Here is a 21,735-nt window from a genome sequence, read left to right as displayed (position 1 = left end):
GTTTAGATGCCAACATTGCGTTGGCTCTGCAATTTTTTCCCCACTGGAACATCGTTGTGCTAAAGAATACATTGTTGCGCCAAAAAAGGAAAAATAAAGACTTCGGAAGGAAGAGTACGAAAAGACAGATTGAGCGCTGAATCAGCGCTCAATCTCTTTTCTTACTCTTCCTTCCGAAGTCTATTTTTCCTTTTTTGGCGCAACAATGTATTCTTTAGATCCCAACCAACTCGCCCAGCAACAAGTTCTACTCAACATCATTGCTCTCTCGCCAAATTAGTGAAAAATTGTTTACAAGGAATATTTTATTCGCTCTAACGACGTCAGGCGATAGTTGAGGGGCGAATACACGACAGATGTCGCGTGTTTCTCCAGCCACTGCGACATGGTCCTTCGTGGCACGACCGGGAAATTGCTTTTTCCAGCCGTTTTGTTTTAGCCTCGGGAGGAGCTGAATTGACCCACACGCTTGTGCCCATTTCTTCCCTATAGCTCAGCGCCCGCAATCCGCATTGTGGTACTTAATCCTTAGAGCGGTCACAGCGTTTCCCTACGCTAGCGCAGACTTCAGAAACTCTACAGATGCCTGTCGATGACTAGTGTTATCACGTTGCCTCGCTTATAGTATGCAAGGCAACGCATGCATAGTACGTGTAGTTCACATGCACATATATATGGCAACATAAAAACACTCCACTCTTTCATAAGAGTAATGAAGCAGCCTTAATCACAAGTACTCAGTTTATAACTTTATTTGGGCAACAACATGGTGAAGTAGATATATACATGCTTAGATGTAGCTGAGTAATATCGGTGGTAGGCATACGGGGGCGTTGTTAATGCGCAACATCAAACAATTAGTTGCACTGTAGGTAAGGACAACATATTGGAACGAAATGACTGGACAAAACTGCCTACAGATACACCTAGTATGTTAAACACTAACGACATGACATGCCCTCGAGAGCACAAAAATAATAAGGTACAATACATAGGCGTGTGCCGCTAGTGACATCAATAGGATAACTTCAAGCCCATCGTGACATGATTTTAGTGTCACATCAAGGAAGTGGACGACACACGGTAACAACGACAACATAAAACAAATACACGAATATTTCATTCTTTCAAATACTGTGAGCGTGTCCGCGTCATGGCGGGCTTGGCCTGCGGAAAGCGCACAAAGTACAGCACAGCGATTTCACATGAGACCAGAGGTGGTTTCTTTTTACCGCTTGTCGGCGATAAATTAGTGAAGAGTCAAAAGTAGGTAGACTCAGCCTCGGCAACGCTTCCTACAGTTTTCTTCGTTGCTTTCCTACCAGTAGCCTTCTAGGGACTTCTGGGGAGATAATCGAATGAGGCCACTTGCACTTTGACTACTTTTTCCTAAGGCACTACCTGCGATAAATAGACAAAATAGTCCAAACTGCGCGCCACGAACACTACTCTTCCGTCTCCATGGCGAAGGCGAAATGGTTTCTCGCGAGTATCACCAGCAAAAGAAACAAACAAATGTCACGCAAATCTGTCACGTTACGAAGGAAAGTTGTGGTCGCAAGATCCTGGTTCTACGATGGCATAACCGAGCATTAGCGTACTAATCTACGGCTATGCAAACACCACGCATCACACGTATTTAGTCCCGAGTACGCGGGTCCAGCGGACTATTCACGAGGGCCTTCGCGACACACAGAAGATTTACACCTTCACAGGCAGCACGCTACCCCCGAGTGAAAGTGCCGTCTTCCAGAAGGTTGCAGCCTTCCTGCGCAGTCGTGCGCGCGGTGGTCTGTGCCTCGTGCCGCGCGGTGAAGCAGCGAATGAGAAATCTGAGCAGCAAATATGGCGTCGCGAGGGCCCTCGTGGGTGTTGATGCGTGACGACATGTAGTAGCGAAAACACTGCGGCCGGGTACAGGACTTAAGTAATCTTCCAGATGGGCACGTGACGTTTAAGCACCGGAATCATGCGAACGTTCAACAGTGGTTCCGCGCTGCCCAGCAGGGGTGCACTGCGCCTGAGCGGGGCCAACCAAGAGGCAGACAGAAGAGCAGCTGCGTCCGGGGCGGCGTCTATCCAACTCAATAGTCGTGCTCGTGGTGGTGCCGTTGCGACTGGTGACTGCCGTCGCCCGTTCGCGCTATCCGCTGATCGATCATCTCGCGGGTGGGCTGACGCAGGTCGTACGCCCAGCCGATCTTGGCCATGAGGTCAATGAACATCGTGGAGATGTTGAGCTTCCATCCAAGCTCGCTGGTCGAGTAGTCCCAGGGGAATGTGTGGTGGTAGTTGTGGAACCCTTCGCCGATGGCCAGGAAGGAGACCAACAAGTTCTCGGCCGGCGAGATGTTCTTGTCGTACGGCTTCTGGCCCCAGATGTGCGCAGCACTGTTCACCAGCCAGGTAGAGTTAAGCTGGAACACCCAGCGCAAGATGGCGGCCACGAAGAAGGCGTTCCAGCGGCTCTCGCCCCAGAACCGATACGGCACCACGGTCGGCACGATGAAGCAGAACAGGATTGTCATCGGGATGTGGTACCTGGGTGCAAGGGGGCGATACATTTAGCGAGTGGATTACGGAAGTGCAGTTGCTTAGTCAGTGCCCTGCACAAGGTAGCACATTTTAGGTATTGCTAGCCGGTGCAGACCAAAATAATGGGGAAAGGTATTCACGGACGATCCCACCCTTTCACGATACTAGTACCGGACGCGTCAGCGTCGAGCGGCAAACGCATTTCTGGCACTATAGCAAGACAAATTGCTTGGCATGGTGACGAGAATGCTGTCACTCGTAGATACCGATACGTCTGGCGCTGGTTACGCAAAATCTGGATAACGCGAAAGCATCACCAAAAGTGATCGTACAAGAATACGGCCGCATATACGCGCAATGACGGCCACCATGCAGAAGGCTAGTAGCGTGCTTGAAGTCCACAAATTGCGTGATATCTAAAGGCATTAATTACTTTCGCTTGCAGTGTCCTCTGGCTAAGTGTACAGCTGAATTTATGCAGCTGTTAACCTTTCTTTTCGCAATGCTCACTATCTCACCTCAAGTAGCATGCAAAGCCGGTCGCTGAGCTAACCTCTAAAGATACTATTAAACTATCTCTCATCTCTCTTTATTTGCAATGCGTAAATGACTACTTAAAGTGTACAACTGTGACCAAGCGCAGCAAAAACAACGTGTTCTGTCCACCACAATATATCTCGTCGAATGAGGCATCTTGCAAGGTATATTTTAGTGCCGAACAGCGCAATGTTGCTCATTATTTTCAGCCCTGCGAAAACATGAAAAAAGCAGCAGCTCACCGGGTCTGGAATTTGACAACGGGGTCATTGGCGACGTCTGAGCAGTCGATGGCTTTGCCCTTCCTGGTAACCTCGGGATGCTTTCGGCACATAAGCCAGCCAACGTGAGCAAAGAAGAAGCCGCGGTTCACGTTGTGCGGGTCGGCATCCGTCTCGGAGTACTTGTGGTGGACGCGGTGGTCGCGCACCCAGTCATAGATGTCGTTCTGTGCACGAAATGAGAATAATTAGAGGTTATTTTATTTGAAAACGTATAAACACTTGACAGGAAAGCGAGGAGCAGGCTGGCAACTTCCATCAGAAGGGCACCACGCCTACCTTACGTGAGAAAGGGTAACGATAAACCTACACCTGTACAGCCGGAGTGAAACAAGGGTGGAAGTACGCGAGCGCACAAACGCAAGACATACAATCAAGACTGCATCCGCAGAAGTTCCTATTTCAGTCGCGCGTAGCATTATTAAAATAGCGTACACATTGTAAGAGAAGGTGCATGGAGTGCGAAATGCTAAGGCTCTTCGTGCTTTCTGAAGTTGACGAGTTCAGTGGCACATAGTGTACCATACTGCCGTCTTTACAGATAGCGCAATAACATCGACGTTCTATATATAAAAAAAAAAACAAAGTTCTGATTCTACTGGAAAAATTTTTTCAGCAACCTTTATTTCCAAGCTAATGATATCTGCACTCTTTTGAACTACATAAGACTACAAAGACACGCAGTAGATGTCATCGCACTTGCTCTCCATATGATCTCTCCCAAGGATGTCTCCGTTATGGAAGTATAAGCGGTGGAAATATCCGAATTATCCTGTCACTTAGCCTTCAATTCCCTGCAAAGTGGAAGCAAAAGCAAGCGGACCGCCAGAGACAACGCGCAAGGTCAGGCTTCTGCATACGCCGGCCTCCACTGAAGTGTAGGTACAAATTCGGCCCCGGGATAGATGCACAATAGGTCGCCATTTACTCAGTGCACGTAATGGCACCGGCGAGAACGCTATATTTAGGCTAAGCATTGGCAATATCCGCGATGCCCACCGACGCCGTCTTCAATTAGCGACCCCAACTTCCTCACTTCTGAAGGTGAAAGCCTCTAAATGACACTCCTCACGCAGTGATTTGCTTCGCTTCGATGGTGCGTTCAACAAACTCCCAGTTTCTGTCCCGCCCACTTCCTGCTTCTCTCGCGAAAACCTAGCACGCTCCGTTTCTACTTGCTTCGGGTGGTATGCCTCAGACCTTGTTGGTCGTGCGATGGCGCTTTCTTTCTGCGACGCAAATCTCACTTTGACCGTATGTCAGTGCAGCAAAGTAAAAAACTCTCGGTATAGTTCTGTGTTTGCTGGTTTTGGTGAGTTGGTTAAAATACAGCTTCAACTAGGGAGCCTACATGCAAGTCTTGCTTTAGGGTGGTGACCGCCTTTTGTAAGGGTATTCAAGACACAGGTGGGCTAGTTGTTTATACCCATATGTAAGGGCATCTGCCGCCGCCAGCTAAATTGGGGAAGGTGAAACTTCCGGAAAAATTGATCGATGTGGGATACAAAATGGCGAGAGAACACCCAGGCAGGTCACGTTGCCCGTGATCGTTGGTATTCACATTTCTTCAATAAGCTATGACTGGGCGCATGCTAAAAGTAAGGAAGCGGAATGTGTTGACAGGCTGCTGTTCGATTACTAGCTTTACTTTATTTTTTCTCATCTAGCACTCATTTTGAGCGCTTTCTTCTAGTGAAGTTGCCAGCACAGGTGGTTTGCGGCCCTCAATAAGATCCATTTGAATCGCTGGCAGGTCCCATAGTGCGAAAGGCTAAACGATCATTTCGGGACGCCCGGCTGCCGCAATATGGCGGCAGTGCAGTCTTTAAACGTGTTACTGAAATGCCAACGTTCTTCCCGTGCTGACAGCCTGCAGATTACCAGCCCTCTTCCTCTCTATGAAGAACACGAACTACGCAGCTGATTTCCACTGCAAAGCCTTTCGCCGAGATTTGTATCACTTCCTCTTAGTTTTATCCGTCTAATAGGAAAGCCGGCGTCAAGCAAGTTAACCTAACGGAACGCGCACAGACTCCAATATCCGTTCGCACTGAAGCCCTCGACGATAAGCGTAGAAGGAATTGCGAGAGCCATAACCCTGCGGCGCGAAACGGGGCTACCGACAACTAACCTCGTAGATCTTTGCGAAAAAAAAAAACGCAATTCTTTCTTCCCAAATGTCGCAGCGAACCAAGGGGGGAAAAACTACCCGTTTCAGTGCATCTATATCTAGAATACTACTGGGCACTGTTGCCGCAGCACAGTTTTATATGTGCTATGAAAAAGATATGCTTGCTTGCATTGCCTCTGCCAAATGCAAATACCAACTTCTTGCACCACCTGGGTTAGAGGTGAGGATTTCCGTGCCTGTTGTCCTTTTATTAGACATTGTTTTGAATAGAAGATTATTTCGCTACACCAGTTGATAGCTGAGTGTACAGCGAATTTGTTTTACATAACTATGCTAGGAAGCCCCTTCAGATTTTTCTTTTGTGTTTTCCTGGAAACGAAGCCTGTTTCTTCCATAGACTTTATAAGAAATAAGCTTTTCATCTCGTTCCCAAAAAGAGAAGCTTAAATTCAAGTACCAGATGTAACAAATTCAAATAGGTGTCGTTTGGGCAAAGTTTACTCAATAAAATTGAAGAGCTTTCATCCCTACCTGTCCAGCCATGCAGTTGAACAGCATCAGAATGATTCGGAGTGGTAGCTTGGCCTTGTAGGCACGGTGACTCCATAAGCGATGGGCACCAGCCGTCACACTCAGGCCGGAGCAAACGACGTAGAACAAGGCTGCAAAGGCAAAAAAAAGAAATAAAAGAACTTTAAAATGGACTCCGGTCAATAAGTACATAGATAGAATCGTGGCTCCCGATTCCTCACCCTTAAGCAGTCATTCGCAAGAACCCGCTTGCGCTTAGGCATAGAACCCGATCGTCTGCCACACCCTTTCTATTTTTGTTTCAAAAATTCCCCCTAAAGACCCATAGAGAGAAATGCAAAGGGTGTGGGGTTAATACAATTCAGGACTATCACAATAATTAAAAGGACAGACTGGTGGGCTAGGTCGTATGGCATTATTTACACAGTAGCGCGGACGCACATGGATGACGAAAGCCGTTGTGCTTCTGCGCTACTGCTTAAATAGTGCAATAATTAGCGAATTATTATGGTCAACTCATGACACTAATGTAAACAGTGTGGAATAAACAATTTAAAAAGCAAAACAGTTTTATTATCTTATTACCCGATCCTTCCATAATGTGACTATGTGTGCAGAGTACAAATCATTCCGGAACAGCACACCCTGGGTCGGGTCGCCGTATCGAGTGAACGGCAACCCGCGCAGCTAATCCGCCAGTTGCCCTTTTAGAGAGCATGGCCGGGAGCTCGAAACCAGATCAGCCAGCTGCGTTTGCGCCCACAATCCACTTGTTCCTACTGGCCGCAGCCTGTCGCCACGAAAGCTATGACTTAACATCAGCGCTCACATGTGACAGAACTGCCGCGCCGCGGCCTCCCCACGTCTGACATGTCTCCAGAGGAGAGGTATCGTTGCGCGCAACGTGCCGCTGGAAGGCGCCCATAAACGCCGCCGGCTACAGCATCGCTGTCCTAGGAGTCCACGGAAGAATATTTCTGTATATATGTATGACAGAGGGAGGAGGGGGTCGTACTTTTTCACACTCAGCCTTGACAGAGGTTTGAAACGTCAGTCAAGGCCACCCTTGCGTAAGCACGAAGCGTAGAATGAAAGCTGGCGGTCACGAAGTCGTTTTCCCAAGAACGGATTCCTAAAAGATTCGGAATCATTGTTTTTGCCTGCACAAAGTGACACACCTGATCTGACAACACTTATTCAGTAAGCAAGGGCGGTGGGGGAGGGGAACTTTTCTAGAGTGCTTCAGTGCGCTTGAAAGTCAGCAAAGCCATCGCATGTCACCATGAACAGGTGGGCTACTGCGCAGGGACGACTTTTGCATTCTGCCGGTCTCTGCGCGAAGCCTTTCTAAAGAGAATTCTGAAAAGCGGTGGCAGTGCCTTGACCTAGCTTCGTCCTGTGCGCTGGAATTCCACCCGTCACCATCGTGTGATGGTGCAAGCAAAGTCTGAGAATTGGGCCCCTCTTCTCAGCTCCCTGTACCCACAGTTCGCCGACGCGGGATTCTTTCCGGCTGAACGCCTGAAATTGTAGTGTGACCGAGAGGGAAGGGTAGAGTTAGCTGAAAGGATAGAGCTAAAAGGTCGGCAGTAGTTTGCTTCCAGCTACTGCATTGTACATAAGGATGAAAACTAAAGGCTTCTCGGCCTAAAAGCTAAAAACTGAGAAACGCCGAAATTTACACTCCAAGAATAGTTGGCAAACCAAACCCAAAGGTACGGACGTGCCTACCTGTATTTTCTTGGTACAGCAATTTTCTCTAGTAGCTGACACGACTACGGTTTCGCGCCTCTGAAAGGGCAAGAAAGGTGACGGACTGGGGTACTAGGAAGTTGTGAGGGTGTGCTTGGGGGGGGGGGGGGAGTTTCGGGGCAACGACAACAAAACTCATTGCCGCTGAGAGGGTGTCACATCCTGCGCCGCGTCCGCCCCTTTTGCCACGATCCTCGAGTGCTTGAAAAGCCTCTGCGACAATGTCATTCCGTGGCATGAATGACTCTGAATAGCTCGCTTTGTCTCTCTCGCTGCGCTGTCGCGCTCGTCCCAGTTCGACACGGCTGACCCATCGGCGGGAAAATAACTAGAAGACCGGTTCTCATTTTGGAGCGAATACTCACTGTCCGAAAGGCGGAATGTGGCAGCGCTGACACGCACAAGTACCGAGCCCTTGCACCGGGTGCTGTTGTGCAAAGCAGCACGTGCTTAAAGGTCAAAGGTTTAGGTCCATTCATTGCGCGTCTCGATCTTGTGACGCGCTCGCCATGTCCAAAGTTGCGGTAGTGCATGACTCTGAATAGACTTCGAAGACTCGGGGGAGCTTCTGCCCTGCACCCTAGCAGCACAACTCCCGGCAGCGCAGCGAAGGCTGGGCCTCGGGTCGACCACTGATTAACGAGAGCCAGTGGCATGTTCCCTAGAAGGGAGGATGGCTTGTCCGTTGTGTGCCACTGATCCTACCGTGAAGCTTTCGTTTAGCAGATGTCACGCGTAAGGAGTGCGGCCGGGATTTGGTCCCGCACCCTCGGGCTTCGTAGCGCTACGCCATAGCCACCATGCCTCCACGGCGGTTTCTTCTGGTTCCAGATAGATTTATAGCTTTCGCAGCGCAACGCCAGCGCAAGATTGAAATCGCTTTTAGACCAGCCAATTCAGAAACGAAAGAAGCAATCGCCACGTGAGGTTGAATAAATGGTGCTGTACACAAGCAAGGGAGAGAAAAAAATATATACAGGGAGTAGTCGAACGGGAAAGGGCCCATTGAGCGGCTCCTTTGTCGTTATCGCCGGCACGTATCTACTATTGCGTGTAGTGAACGTGGCGAATTCTGCCGCGCGCCGCTACGACGGTGCGCTTGAAACAAAAGAATTGTGACGCAGAAGAAAAATCGGGGGCCACCGGAGAACACTCACTAGCGGCGCATCTTTCCTTGTTATGGCGCTCCGCGCTTTCCGCAGTGGTCTGACTGACGCACGGACCGCGGGCGAGCATTCATGCATACAAAGTCGGCTTTCACTGAACGCGTACTGCGTGCAGCGAACGTGACGCAGCAGTGTTTGTTCGCTTTCGCCGTTCTACTTGTCTGTTGGGTTGATTTTTGTTTTTCCGTACTCCATGTTTATCACCGAAATCATGCACGTGCGTAGTAGACGCAAACGCAACAAAGAAGGAACTATAAGTACGTACGCACTCCACATAGGCGCAATACAGCAAGATTTCAGTTTGAGACATACGGCGTATCACGGTGAGGAAGCGGTTGCGTGGTGATGTATCCTCGGGAAAATTCAGTGACAAAGGTACCAAATAGCTACTTGGCTACTCCACTGTCCTGCGTAATAAATATAGAGCATAATGCAGGACGTTTGTCGTGTTCTTTTGCTGCACCATTCGCCATCGGTACTGTTCCGGTGAAATCAAGTCGTTTAATTTGATTATATCAGTATTTTATATAGTCATCCACTAAAAAATACAGCGTGAATACTGTAAAGAAAAATCTGAATATTCAATACGTGTTAAGCATGCATTTCGCATAAACAACTCTGCTTTAATGTTACCTTGTTTTGTTTGTACCGCCCATACAATCTATCGGACAAGTTATCTTTCTTTTTTAGTTTTTGAGCACTGTTTATGTACCCTTTCAGATTTAAATAACAGAGTCGTGTTATGTACTGAATCATGCGTGCTACTTTTTTACTCATGTTTGTAGAAGTACTGAAACGGCAACAATAATAAAAACGTTGATCAGCTGTCCACTGATTGCCGCACTTTTAGTTACTATGTAACGGCCGCTGCTTTTAGCTGAGTTTGAATATGGTCCTAAAATAACTGCTTTACGGGCGTTCGTTCGTCTCAGCCCGGCTATCGTGTTTCGAACAAAAGTTCTATGCAGAATTAAGCACCTTTAGATGGCGAACGTCATGGGACGAATGGCATGTCCTTTCCTCTCTCGGGGGCGGAAAGGCCTTCGGAGGGAAGCGCACGAAGCGTAAGCGAAAGATAAGGACATTAACGAAAATCGGAGATGTTATAATGGGCACGAGCAAAGCACGGGATGATAGGTCGGAGATGACACACAGGAAGAGCGCGCGCCCATCGTTTAGAAACAAGCCACATTTACAGCCACCGACACGGACGAAATCAATCTAGCAATAAATGAAAACCCACTCTGAAAAATAAAATATCCGTGTTTTATTCAACATCATTAAGATGACCGCCTATAATCGCTAAGAGAAGGAAAGAAAGCAATTTCGGCAAGATTCTTCACTGGCGAACGAGTTAAACGCTTGCCTTTGGAAAAGCAGCTTGATGAAAACGGCACAGACGCAATATGCTTGAAGGCAGCGCTAAACACGCAGATTTATTTCTCAATTTGCCAAAGAATCGGCGGAGGTGTCGCACAAAACAATATATACCTTACGTTCGCTTCCCCATTCTCCTATAAAGAAAAAATAAAACGCATAGTGCGTAATAGGGGAGTAATAATACAGGTGTCCGTTGGGCATCGCCATTAGCGTTTGGAGCAAAACTGCGCTCACTTGCATAAATAAAAAAAAAATCTTTTGTGCGAAAGGCTGAACGAAAGCGTGACGAAACGGAGCGACTAGGGAAGCTCTGCGTATCGCGCACGCACCAGCGAAGGGCTTATTCGCCGTGGCAGCCGCTGTCGGCGCCGTATAGAAGGAATCAAACATGGAACTGGCTGAAGGAATCAAACATGGAACTGGCTGAAGAATGCAAATAGATGGGTTAGTCTACTGGCTGCTCTCACCATTGCCGCCCCTTTCCCATTGCGTTGCGAATAGTGTGCCGCCGCGGGAATGCTCAGGTTTTGTTTCCTCGGTTGCTCTGCTCGCCGTTGCACAGATGCATATGGCGACGGCGGCTGCTGTAATTTATGCACGCACTAAAGAGCCGAAATGCGAGCCAGGATTACAAGAGGCAACTGCAGCCCCCCCCCCCCCCCCCCCGACTGTCGGTGTGGAAGTTTTGTCTAACAGAAACGTCTAAACAATCCACCCAATAAGCCAGACCTGTCACTTAGAATGGCGCTGCTGTTCACGCAACAGGTCTGGCTTGCAGCACGTCATTTCTATTGCCTGCTTTTCGCGCATAAAGAGTGATGCAGTGCGCCACCTGCGAAATTATATCGCTAGACTTGCTTTCTTCGGGCGCTGATTTTTCTTTGCTGCGGTGTTCAGCCATTAATAACAACGGTAGGAAATTCAACTGCAGTGAAGAGCGCCACGACAGGAAACATCTCATCCCGAACCAGAATGCATAAATAAGCTGCTGGAGGCCTCTTGTAGGAGCTCTAGCCAAATACCACATCCCAGACAGACGCTTTTGGCAGGAAGCCGATGTAAATGGTGGGGATTACCACGAGGTACTCATGTCAGAAGAACACGACACGACCCGTTCACACCCTGTGTGGGACGCGTGGTCGAGGCTATCACAAAACGGAGCCGACGGGAGCCGAGAGCGTCTGTTTTTTGACGCTCTCTCGGTGCCTCGGATTGGCTTGCATTTGACAAACGAGGCGGAAGACAGCTGTCGGTTTTCTCCTTTCCGAGCGCTGGTGTCGACGCCCATTAGAGCCGGGCTTGCCGTAGGAATAAGCTGAGAGAAAGGTTGAAGCGTACGGGTCACCTGACGGAGGATTTGAGCTCTCACAGGAAAGTATTTGCGATGTGGGATTGAGGACAGTGACGCTGTCCAATTTCCCTGTATATACTTGCCACCAGCTTCGACAGGAATAGCGCGGAAGTCGATTACACTTCTGACCCCAACTTTTTAAGGTCATGCAAAAAGGATGAGGAAAGGGACGTCATCGAACAAGCAGAGGATCGAAGGCTTCGCACAAGTTTGTAGTTATTACCTGAAGAACTACCGCTTAAAACATACCAGGCAGAATGCGTATGTTACTTGAGGGCCAAATCGCTGCAGACACAGTCAAGAAGTGCGCGTAGTTTACTTCTGTCGGGCTGATGAGTGGTGAATTTTCAGATGTCTAGGCAATCGGACGAATATGGCCACTTACTGTAGTTCGATGACTCCGGATTAATTTTACCACCCAGCGGTATTTCGCTGGCAGTAATATCTCCGCACCCCGGTGCTCGCCAGTATCCCGCCCCAAGTTTACCATCGCTGCGGCCGTAAATCGAACCTTTGGCTTCGAACTCCGCATAGCGCAATTTCGGAGGTATAACCGCGGTGAGGGACTCAGCTGCTTTGCTCGAAGCCTTCTTTGCTACGTTCATCTTCAGTGCAGCTGAAGGCAGCGCTTTGATTTGGTGCTACTGTCGTCGAGCGCTGCATACAGAAGTGCGTATTCAGTTCACCCATTCTTTGCATGCAACTAAACGCTAATTATCATCGCCATTATAATCGCCGTTGGTCACCACTGGCGACTTGACATTTGTCTAAACTTGGCTGGCGGTAAGATTGATTTTGGACAACGATAAACTATTCTATTAAAGAGTTCACAATGATAAGAGTGTACAGAGTAAACACTGTCACACTCTTCACTATCGGCACAACGCAGTAGCCGTGCTGTTTTCTCAAACCACTCTCACGCGCTGCTATAGTGGTAGTTAACAATATTAGAAGAGCAAGTTAAAAAATTCAGCAATACAGAATGAAAGCCCTTATCAAACCTCGACGATGTCGAAGGTTTGTCCTTCGTCATTTGAGTATCCGTAACCACTGATGACATATTTTTGGAAATGAGTAATGTTCAATCGAAACGCTCACTCCGTATATCGTCGTCGCAAGAGCTATCCGGTAATAGAGTTTCTGTATATTGCTCCCAAAGGGTACCTGTGGTAGCATATACACTAACTCCACCCGGAAACAGAGACAGGCGCCACGACGGCAAGCGTTTCGAGAGTGACTCACTCGCGTAATCATTAGGACCTTGTGTATGCCCGTTGAAGCTTTTTTTTTTTCTTAGAACGATGCGGATTAGTTTGCGTTGCTTGCAAAATACGAGATGTACCGTGCGGCCAGGAGCTCCGCAAACAGCGAGCGTGCAGTTTTCATGGCCATCCTTTCCGCGGTGCTTCATCACCCATCAGCGAAGCCTACGGTGGCCTCACGGGATTTTAAGGGCGTTTAATTTAATTATGGGGTTTTACGTGCCAAAACCACTTTCTGATTATGAGGCACGCCGTAGTGGAGGACTCCGGAAATTTCGACCACCTGGGGTTCTTTAACGTGCACCTAAATCTAAGTACACGGGTGTTTTCGCATTCCGCCCCCATCGAAATGCGGCCGCCGTGGCCGGGATTCGATCCCGCGACCTCGTGCTCAGCAGCCTAACACCATAGCCTTTTAAGGGCGTTTGCATGCGCAGAAGTGTACGTCTGAAGTGAGAGGAAGGTTTCAACGACTTCACACACACGTTACACCCCCACCTGCAAACACTGCGTTTTGATCGAAAGGAAAGAATTCCCCAAGCATGCTATGGGCGAATGAAATGTTGAAATGTAGCGCGATAAAGCGTATAGTGCTCATGTCGAAGTTTTCGGGTATGTGAAAGGGGGTCAGGGGGGAGGGGGGGCGTATCCACGGAGGCTGTCATGGGGACTGAGGAAAGCTTTGCTCCGGTCCGTCGTGAATCCCGTTTCCTATATCTGCAGCCATCCAAGCTGGCTCGTCATTAATTAGAATATTTAGCGCACTATTTTCACTCCCTCGCTAACATTACAGCCCCCGTCTGCTGCCATCTTCATATGCGCGGCGTGGTAAATCCTGGAGCGAACGCCCGTTCAGCTGGTACAGATTTGGTGCCGTAGTGCGGCAACGCCCCGCCCAAGTAAATTGCGCAAGTTCGCCAACTTCGCGACGCGGGAATGCACCTGATGTAAACCAAGCGCGCAGCCCGACTACTACGCAATCGACGTGCACACCATGCGCCACGTATATAGCGCCGACGACGACGCAGAGGTCTGCTGAGGCAAGCAGGCTTCTGCGAGCGGCCGCCTTGTATTACACATTAGTGTAATGCCAAACGCACCTGCACGACTGTTTCAGCATTCCTATGTTGGCCATAGCGTGGTGCAGTGGGAAGTTTTTAGAAGGCAAGGGCTAATTTTGAATCATGCTCAAAGAGATATGAAAGGAACTTACTAAAGTGAATAGTCATCCACTTGGCTTCGAAGAGAGCAACATAGAGGCCATACAGTGCCATCACATGGATGACGAGAATTTTGAAGACGTTGATCCAGATGATCTCCATGGGCTCTGACTTGAGGGGTGGCATTTGCGTCATTATGTCTTCCTCATTGGTGCTGGCTGGCTCGAGGTCCACCTTGGAGCGTGCCTCGGTCGCTACGATGGTTGCAGTCTCGGTCCGGGGAGCCATGGCTGCTTGCGCGAAGTCCTGCGCCAAAGAGAGTCAGCAAATTAATCTGGTGACATGAGATGGTCTGCGCACACAAGACAGGGATATCAATGCGAGTAGCTAACTGGAGACAGCAACTATAGTTGACTGAAAGCGTCGAAGCATCACTAATTCCTCAATCGGTAACATTTGAGAAGGTGCGTCTTTCAACGCATCTAAGCCCTTTGCAGTTATACAAGCTCTGTCGGCACATACGCGCCCTCATAACCGCTCTTACGAGAGATTTAGGCTGTTTTGAGTGTTTGTGAGTTTTATGTGACAGTTATTAAGTATAGCATACCACGCCTGCTTCTAACCTACCTACCCCCCCCTCTTTTTTTCGTTCTTTTTCTTTTAAACCAGTCCCTGCTTAGTATAGTTTCTCTGATTCACTGCTTTACCTTAAATGTGTCAATGGGCCCTTAGACGGTGTTGTTACGGCCCCGTAAAGCCAAACGCGTACGAAACTCGTGGGCACACGAAAGTCGTGCCACTTACAAACGATGATCACCGGCTGTCGTCGAACCAAAGCCTTGAACTCCGATCCGCCTCACGGGGTGCCCAGTGTACAGAAAAGAGTGCACATTATTTCCGGCCTTCACCGTGCGTCGGCAATTTATATATCACTGCTCTATCCGTGACGCCCAGCACGATCGGTCCAGGCAAATTTCTTTTCTCGCTCCTCTATACTTGTCAGCCGCCCGAAAATCGGGGTCGCTATTCGTTACGCACTTGCGCTGCTTGTCCTACGATGGTAATTAACCTTGCGAGCAGCCTTGGCGGGGCGACAAACCACCGGTCATTGCGGACTCGAAGTCCACGCGAAGCGTTTCTTTGTTGACTGGACGCTTCACAGATGCGCCAGAGAAACAGCGAAACGTTCTTGACTGGACCAGACGCTGGCCCCGTAGAACTGGAGCCCGAGTGTCTTCGCTCCCGGGTACGGTAGGGTAGGGTGCGATCGCTCACTAACTAGATAGGAATGTTGCGACCAATTTGGTCCCGGCTACTCGTAGCTCTGTGCCGATTTCACTGTGTGCACGCTGTCATAACAACTAAGATTTCGCTTGAGGGAAAGCCAAGTGCTACGCTGCGGACAATCGAGGTTCCACTACGCGATGCCAAGTGGTCAGCCCTTTAAATGACATGGAAATGACTACCAGTTCGTGGAGCGCTTTCACACGCGCGCGTCAACCTTTTAGCGAACGGGTTCCGAGGCATCTGCGTTGAGCAGTGGCTATTAAGGAAACATGCGTAAGTGCTGAACATGCAGTCGTCAACGCTACCAAGTACGGCCTTTACAAAGCTCACTCTTTAAAAGACTGTGCCTTGAAATTAAATTATGGGGTTTTACGTGCCAAAACCACGATCTGCTTATGAGGCATGCGGTAGTGGGGGACTCCGGAAATTTTGACCACCTGGGGTTCTTTAACGTGCACCTAAATCTAAGTACATGGGTGTTTTCGCATTTCGCCCCCATCGAAATGCGGCCGCCGCGGCCGGGATTTGATCTCGCGACCTCGTTCTTAGCAGCCCAACACCATAACCACTAAGCAACCGTGGTGGGTAGACTGCTTTGAATTGAACGCATTGCGCATAGCGCTTTGTCCATGCTTTCTATTTCTCGATGTTATGTGGTAAGTTTTCTTGTTCCGAGATGTAGAACTTTTTTTAAACAAGGAAAAAAAAAAGAACTTTTGCAGTGCGCAATTCGTAGGTAGCAAGGCACAAGGCGACAACGTTTCACCAACCAGCCCAAGTAGCCACCCTTTCAGGTGCAACTTACAAACGCGGTCCTTTCGTCGTGATAAGAAGACATGTCGAAAAAACAGTGAAGTGTCCTCCCGCGTAATAAGGAATACTAATGATAAACGTAATTGATATTGCATCCGACAGACAGGTTTCCAGAATTATTTCCGTAATATTGAACGCGAGTATTGTTGATTTTCGCGCTACTGCGCAAGAGGTGGATTCCTTCAATGCCCTAAAACTTTGGTATCAAAGCCCAAGTAATACATGTCGTTGCCACCAGGAACTAGGTGGCGTAAAGGTGCCATGCGCAGGTGAAATGACAATAGCCATGCCGGGATACTAGGCTACTACACTAACTGCGCGGGCTCCTCTACGAAATGTTTCATCAGCCGTATTTTCGTCGGCGAGGAGAGTTATATTGTAAGGAAGGCGACACCGGTGAAAGTGCACCGCGCGGTTTTTGATTTCGTTCTTGCGGCGCGCTGTTTACTTAAGCGAGCTGTTTTCGCATTTCGGGTACCGTTCCTCGTTTTGCTTTCATTTTGCGCAAGCGCAGCCAACCGGCTGTTGCCGGAAATCAAAATTTTACACATCGCTGCGTTATGTCGAAAGCAAGAAGGAGCAAACAGAACTTCCAAGGCATAGTTACAGATCAACGGGTAAGCTGAAGTCCGCGGTCGTTCCACACACGCTCTTGCAATGTATAATCCTCACGAAATCGAAAGTTGCGTCGATCTCGTGGGGGTCACGCGATTCCTCGTTTCGCCAATATCGCCGAGCCGCGCTGTGCGAGGTAGTGCAGAAAGTGATTGCGAAACGCGTTCCAATATACGCGGTCCCATGGTCACGGGCGCGTTGCAGTGGCTTATCCGATACGAGACTATGATAAGGGCGTATAAATACCGGGCAGACCGCTCTGCACTCCGCCGAGTTTCCTCTACGCTGCCCTTGTTTTCTTACTTCACGGCGTACACGCAACCGTCTGCCGCGCTTTCCAAACACACTTCCCGAGTCGATTATATTGGCCCTGCGCATCCGTTGTGAACGGGTCCGGGAGATATCGGTTGCCGATAAGCACTTATCGTGACGTTACAGGACGGAACGACAAGCCGTTTCGCTGTGGAAGTGCAGTGCAGTGCCGTTCACAACGTCAGCTGATCTAATCGAACCAAGCGTCACTGTGTGGTCAGTTGAAGCAAGCCTACGGGCATCAGCGCGGACGGCCTTTGAATACTTCTTCGGGGCTTCCCAGTTAGGACTGCTGGCAAGGAAGCGGTCCTGTCGAAGCGGGCGTCGCGCTTTGTTATCGCGCGCTACTGCGCCGCGAACAGGAAAACTCCAGAATAATGAGCCACATGTTATAAGACCAAATAGTTTGTCCAGCGGGAAAAGGCAAGAATCGCTACCATTCGGAATGCCAGCAATTCGCCTATGTACTGGTCAACCAGGCCACTGCTTTCTGGTGCGCGTTGGTGCTCTTTCTGATATGCACGGAGGCGCCCGAAAAGAACGCCATGGACGAAAGCGGAATCGCCTCCCTCCACAACACAACCTCCAACTCGCGAGCAGAGGCACAAGCCCACGTGAAAGAAGGAAGGAGAAAAAAAAAAACGTCGACGGAAATTGCGGGAGTTGATCCATCTTTCGTTAAGGATTTACGGCGGTGCGAGGTTTGGCAGGCTGCGGGCAACACGCTTTCACCACTTTGAGGCTAGCGATGAATGCATGCTGGCACAGCTGCAATTTTCTATAGCTGCGCAATAAATGAATCAAAGGAATTTTTATTTCTCCACGAGAAATATTGAAAATCTTTGAAACAATATTTTGCAAAAAAAAAAAAATACATTTTCACCGCAAGTCTGCACAAGAACTGACGTTTGCGTTTAAATGAAAGAGTGTGAAGAATTGTAAGTTGTAATTCGTTTAGGCGGGCCAATTGGTCGCCGAATTCTTCATTCGTATTACCAGAGCTTAATTAGAGGGGACACAGAAGACGCAGACACTGCAAACGATGGACAACATATTTAGTAAACGCAGGGCTACATAAAGCAAGAACCAGAAGCAAAGCATTGCTAACACGCATGCACTCCATTCATCCTGAGATATATGTGATGCCAGCAGAAGCGGTGCTAATATGATTAATTTGTAGTGTCTGCTTCTCTTCCTGCCCCGTCTAATTTTGCGCTGGTAGCATGAATAAACTCGAGTTTTTGCATTAAACATCGATCGGTTTCATGATTTTGAATAATTGATGGTAAGGTTGGCTAGTTGCCTCTGTTCTGCGACACCAGGCACGCAGAAAACAGCGTTATATTAAGAAGACAACTCTAAAGGTGAGAAAGTACTGAAGTGACAGCCTCGTTAGCCAACCGGAGATAATCTCTGGTTAACCTCCCTGTCTTTCCTTTGCCTTTCTCTCTCGGCCTGGGTTTCTGCGATAATAGGAAGAGTGATTTTTACATAACCTTTTCTTTTCGGATGGTATCACTGCTTTCAGCAGGCGAACTACGGACTCCCATAGCGTAAATCTTTTCTTTCACTCTTCAACACGAGTCCTGCCTTCAAAAACCTATTTAGAAGCAAAAACAAGACGCGCCACTTGAGTGTTCACCGAATAGCTCAGCCGAGGCACTGTTTGCTTAGGTTAAAATTAATTTAGAGAAGGATTTGGTGGCATCGGCTGCTACTCGTCAGAGAAAGAAAATATAAAAAAGATGCCTGAAAAGAATCACTGTCTTATCGCGATCACCAGAAAGACCAAGAGTCGCGAAGTAAGTGATTCACAATAACATGACTTAACAGAAGCGGCCGCATGAATGCAGTGAACACGCCAGAACAAGTCCAATCTTGTTTACTGCATTGTCTGCGGAACAAGAAAAACCGTGAGCTTACCTATTAGAACGGTGTCAGCAGCCGAAGACACAGGCCTCGCGCGGGGTATAAAGAGCGGGCAGTACTATTATATAGATATATATCTATACTGCGCGCGACGAAGGGGCTCGAAGTCAGGCGCGCACTCGAGAAGATTGCAGGTGTTCCTCTCAGGCGTCCAGGCAAGAGTAAATCCGAGTCCCGACGACAGGACAGACGGGTATCACACGCGTCAGTCACTGGTGAGGCACACGTGCGGCGACCTGCGAACGCCGGAGCTGCTCGGAAGTCGAAGCTAAGCAAGCAGTCCGGTGCACACAAGCTCGCCGATACCGAAGGGCTTGCACGTCTGCCCGCGCAATAGAATAGAGGGGTCTCGGGCTGACTCGCGGAGGGTTATTGGAAGCCTAGCAGCTGACTGCCTTTCTTAAATACCGTTTCCCGACGACAAGCGACGAGAAAAAGGGGCAAGAACCAACAGAGAAAGGTAAAGTAAAAACCTCAGGCCAGGACCCTTCCCCCACTCACCACCCACCTTCTTGAGTGACGAAACGGAAGGTGAGGGCGAAGGGTGGAAGTAGAGAGAGAGCAGGACGGTGACAAAGAAGAGTAAAAGGGGAGAAAGGGGGGGCGTCGGCATGGTTGCGGCTTTCAGATTTGGGAAAGGAGCATGACGAATTTTTGTTTGCCCCTGGCTTCCAGTTCTCTCCTCCCCGCTGTTCATCGAAAGAGAGGAAGAAAGTCATCCGCAAGCGCTGGGAAGGGCTCACAATCGGAGAGGAGTTCTGTCGAGACGAGCCGGATTGCTGCTGGTTTCGTGGGAAAGGGACGGAGGAGGTTATCGTATATCGGCGACGCTGCCAGCGCTAAGCCCGTTGTCAGTCGCTCGCCGAAGGACCTTCACCGGGCTCCCACCGCCACTCTTCGCCTTCAGTAACGCTTTCACGTGCGGCGAGAGAGAAGGCGGAGTGTTCTAGAGGTGCTAGGTCAGCTAACTGCGCTTTCATCTCGCTTTGAAGTTTGCTTGCCTTAATTCATATAAGCAGAGTAAAAAAAAAAAAAATCCCAATTGTTTATGTAGCATTCACCAAATGACAATTTTTTTTTTTTTTTGTTCATACATGAATGGACGCGCCGTGAGCGGAGGGAAAACGCTGAAGTACGCGCGAGCGCGTGAGGAGGAACACGCGCGCCGTGTTTTTTTTTTTTTTTTTTTCTCGGCCGCGCTGGCGTGGAGAGGGCACGTATGGTTGGCAGGAAAGCCGAACTGCGGAGTGGCTGGAAGCAGTGGAAACGTCTCCCGAGCGCGCAAAGTTTGTCATCGTCGACGGGCGCGCTCTCCTAAACGCGGAAAGTCCCACCGACGACGTCGCGTTCGGGCTGCTTTCACCGTCAGGGTGCTGGGAAAGGAGCGCCGGATTGAATTGGCCGTCGGTTGCAGCACGGCCATCTTACCAGAAAGGCGACACGCTCCGCGCCCATCTCGGGCATTCCTCGCTTCTCCCAGGAACATGTCTGTGTCGGCCAGCTTACGACGGGGTGTCCCTGCTGTTGTTTACCACGTTGACCCACGGCGCAAACTAGCCACCGCTCTCTGGATAATTTGGGCCTTCCCTACGAATTATATGAGCAAGGCATTGAATGTCTGAGTAAATTGGATAATGCAAGTGTTTGTGGAGGCAGCATGGGAATGTGGGGTTCTGAGGTTCAAATGAAATGACGAAACTATGTCAATGTGTTTTCACATCCCTAGCTTACAGAATGCGCTAGAGGGGGGGAGATATGAAGCTGAGCTGACTCACTGCACTAAGCTTACTGCGTCCACTCCGTGTCAAAAATCGATTCAGCCTATGTCGAACACTCGCTTTCAATGAGCATTGAAATCAAAGGTCACTGAAATTAGCAAGCCTCATTGGCTGCCTCCCGCGAGCTCAAACATGGATCCAATTAGACAAACGAATTTCAGTGGCCTTCGGTTTCAATCGTCGTCGAAAGTGCATGCTTGATTGCGGTATAATACCCAAAATCACACGCTCGTGGATTTCGATGTTCTTTGGCTTCAATGGTCATTGAAAGCGACGGTGCGGCTGTGGTAAAACAAGCTGAATCTAACGAGACGCGCTCGCATGTCATGTTATATTAAGGAGGCGTGGTGATCAATCTAACTGAGGAAAGCATAATATACGCAGCCATCCGATGCCTGATGATCAATACCCTGCTGATCGCTTTCCTCTCCCCATCATTTTAACTCCGCTCACAGCCGCTTGCTTTGGTTATTCCTGTTTACCCGTCAGAGGGCGCGCGGGGATACTTCCAGTGCATCTCCAAAAGCGCTCGCTGATTCTGTTTTACCGATAGGTCAGCCATGAAGGCGGAATTCACTCAGACTCAGAAAATATATATTTAGCGTAGGGCTCGCTCGGATTCATGCTCACCAAGAGCAGGCCTATCCGCGCTCATCCAGACTCACCAAAAGCAGACCCGGTCGGATTTGTTCAGACCAGTGGTGTAGCTAGGTCATCCGGCACCCGGGGCCCATAGGTCTGTCACCCCCTACCCACCCCCACCTCCGGGTGTAGTGAGGAAGGCGAGGATATCGGAAATTTTTGGGGAGGGGGAGTATTGTTTCAGCGTCAGCACAGCCGCCTTGGATACCGCACATGTCCCCCCTGTCCCTCCCTTCACTTTTGTTCCAGAGATCGCGAATGTAGCAGGTATAC

General features: G+C 49.2%; 1 protein-coding gene across 1 annotated transcript; it reads right to left on the bottom strand.

Annotated features, from left to right (window-relative positions):
• Nucleotides 1-734: 734 nt before the first annotated feature.
• Nucleotides 735-19,428, bottom strand: LOC142579345 (stearoyl-CoA desaturase 5-like). The gene is made up of 5 exons (XM_075689439.1): nucleotides 19,037-19,428; nucleotides 14,140-14,392; nucleotides 6,016-6,146; nucleotides 3,315-3,520; nucleotides 735-2,541 (listed from the first exon to the last, which is right to left on the bottom strand). Exons 2-5 carry the CDS (start codon nucleotides 14,372-14,374, stop codon nucleotides 2,085-2,087), a joined length of 1,029 nt encoding a protein of 342 aa, XP_075545554.1. The 5' UTR covers nucleotides 14,375-14,392; nucleotides 19,037-19,428; the 3' UTR covers nucleotides 735-2,084.
• Between the last annotated feature and the right edge of the window lie 2,307 nt (nucleotides 19,429-21,735).

The sequence above is a fragment of the Dermacentor variabilis genome, chromosome 1, assembly GCF_050947875.1.
Source record: "Dermacentor variabilis isolate Ectoservices chromosome 1, ASM5094787v1, whole genome shotgun sequence".
NCBI classification, from domain to species: domain Eukaryota; kingdom Metazoa; phylum Arthropoda; class Arachnida; order Ixodida; family Ixodidae; genus Dermacentor; species Dermacentor variabilis.
The sequence above is the reverse complement of the archived record's forward strand: the minus strand, read 5'-3'. Positions and strand labels throughout refer to the sequence as shown.

What these genes read in the sequence shown, in the direction of transcription:
- LOC142579345 (XM_075689439.1), bottom strand. Translation starts at nt 14,374, where the DNA reads ATGGCTCCCCGGACCGAGACTGCAACCATCGTAGCGACCGAGGCACGC. An exon ending in GTGGATGACTATTCACTTTA is followed by an intron (nt 6,147 to 14,139) that starts GTAAGTTCCTTT and finishes TTGCCTTTGCAG; the next exon opens with CCTTGTTCTACGTCGTTTGC. An exon ending in TCAACTGCATGGCTGGACAG is followed by an intron (nt 3,521 to 6,015) that starts GTAGGGATGAAA and finishes TTTCGTGCACAG; the next exon opens with AACGACATCTATGACTGGGT.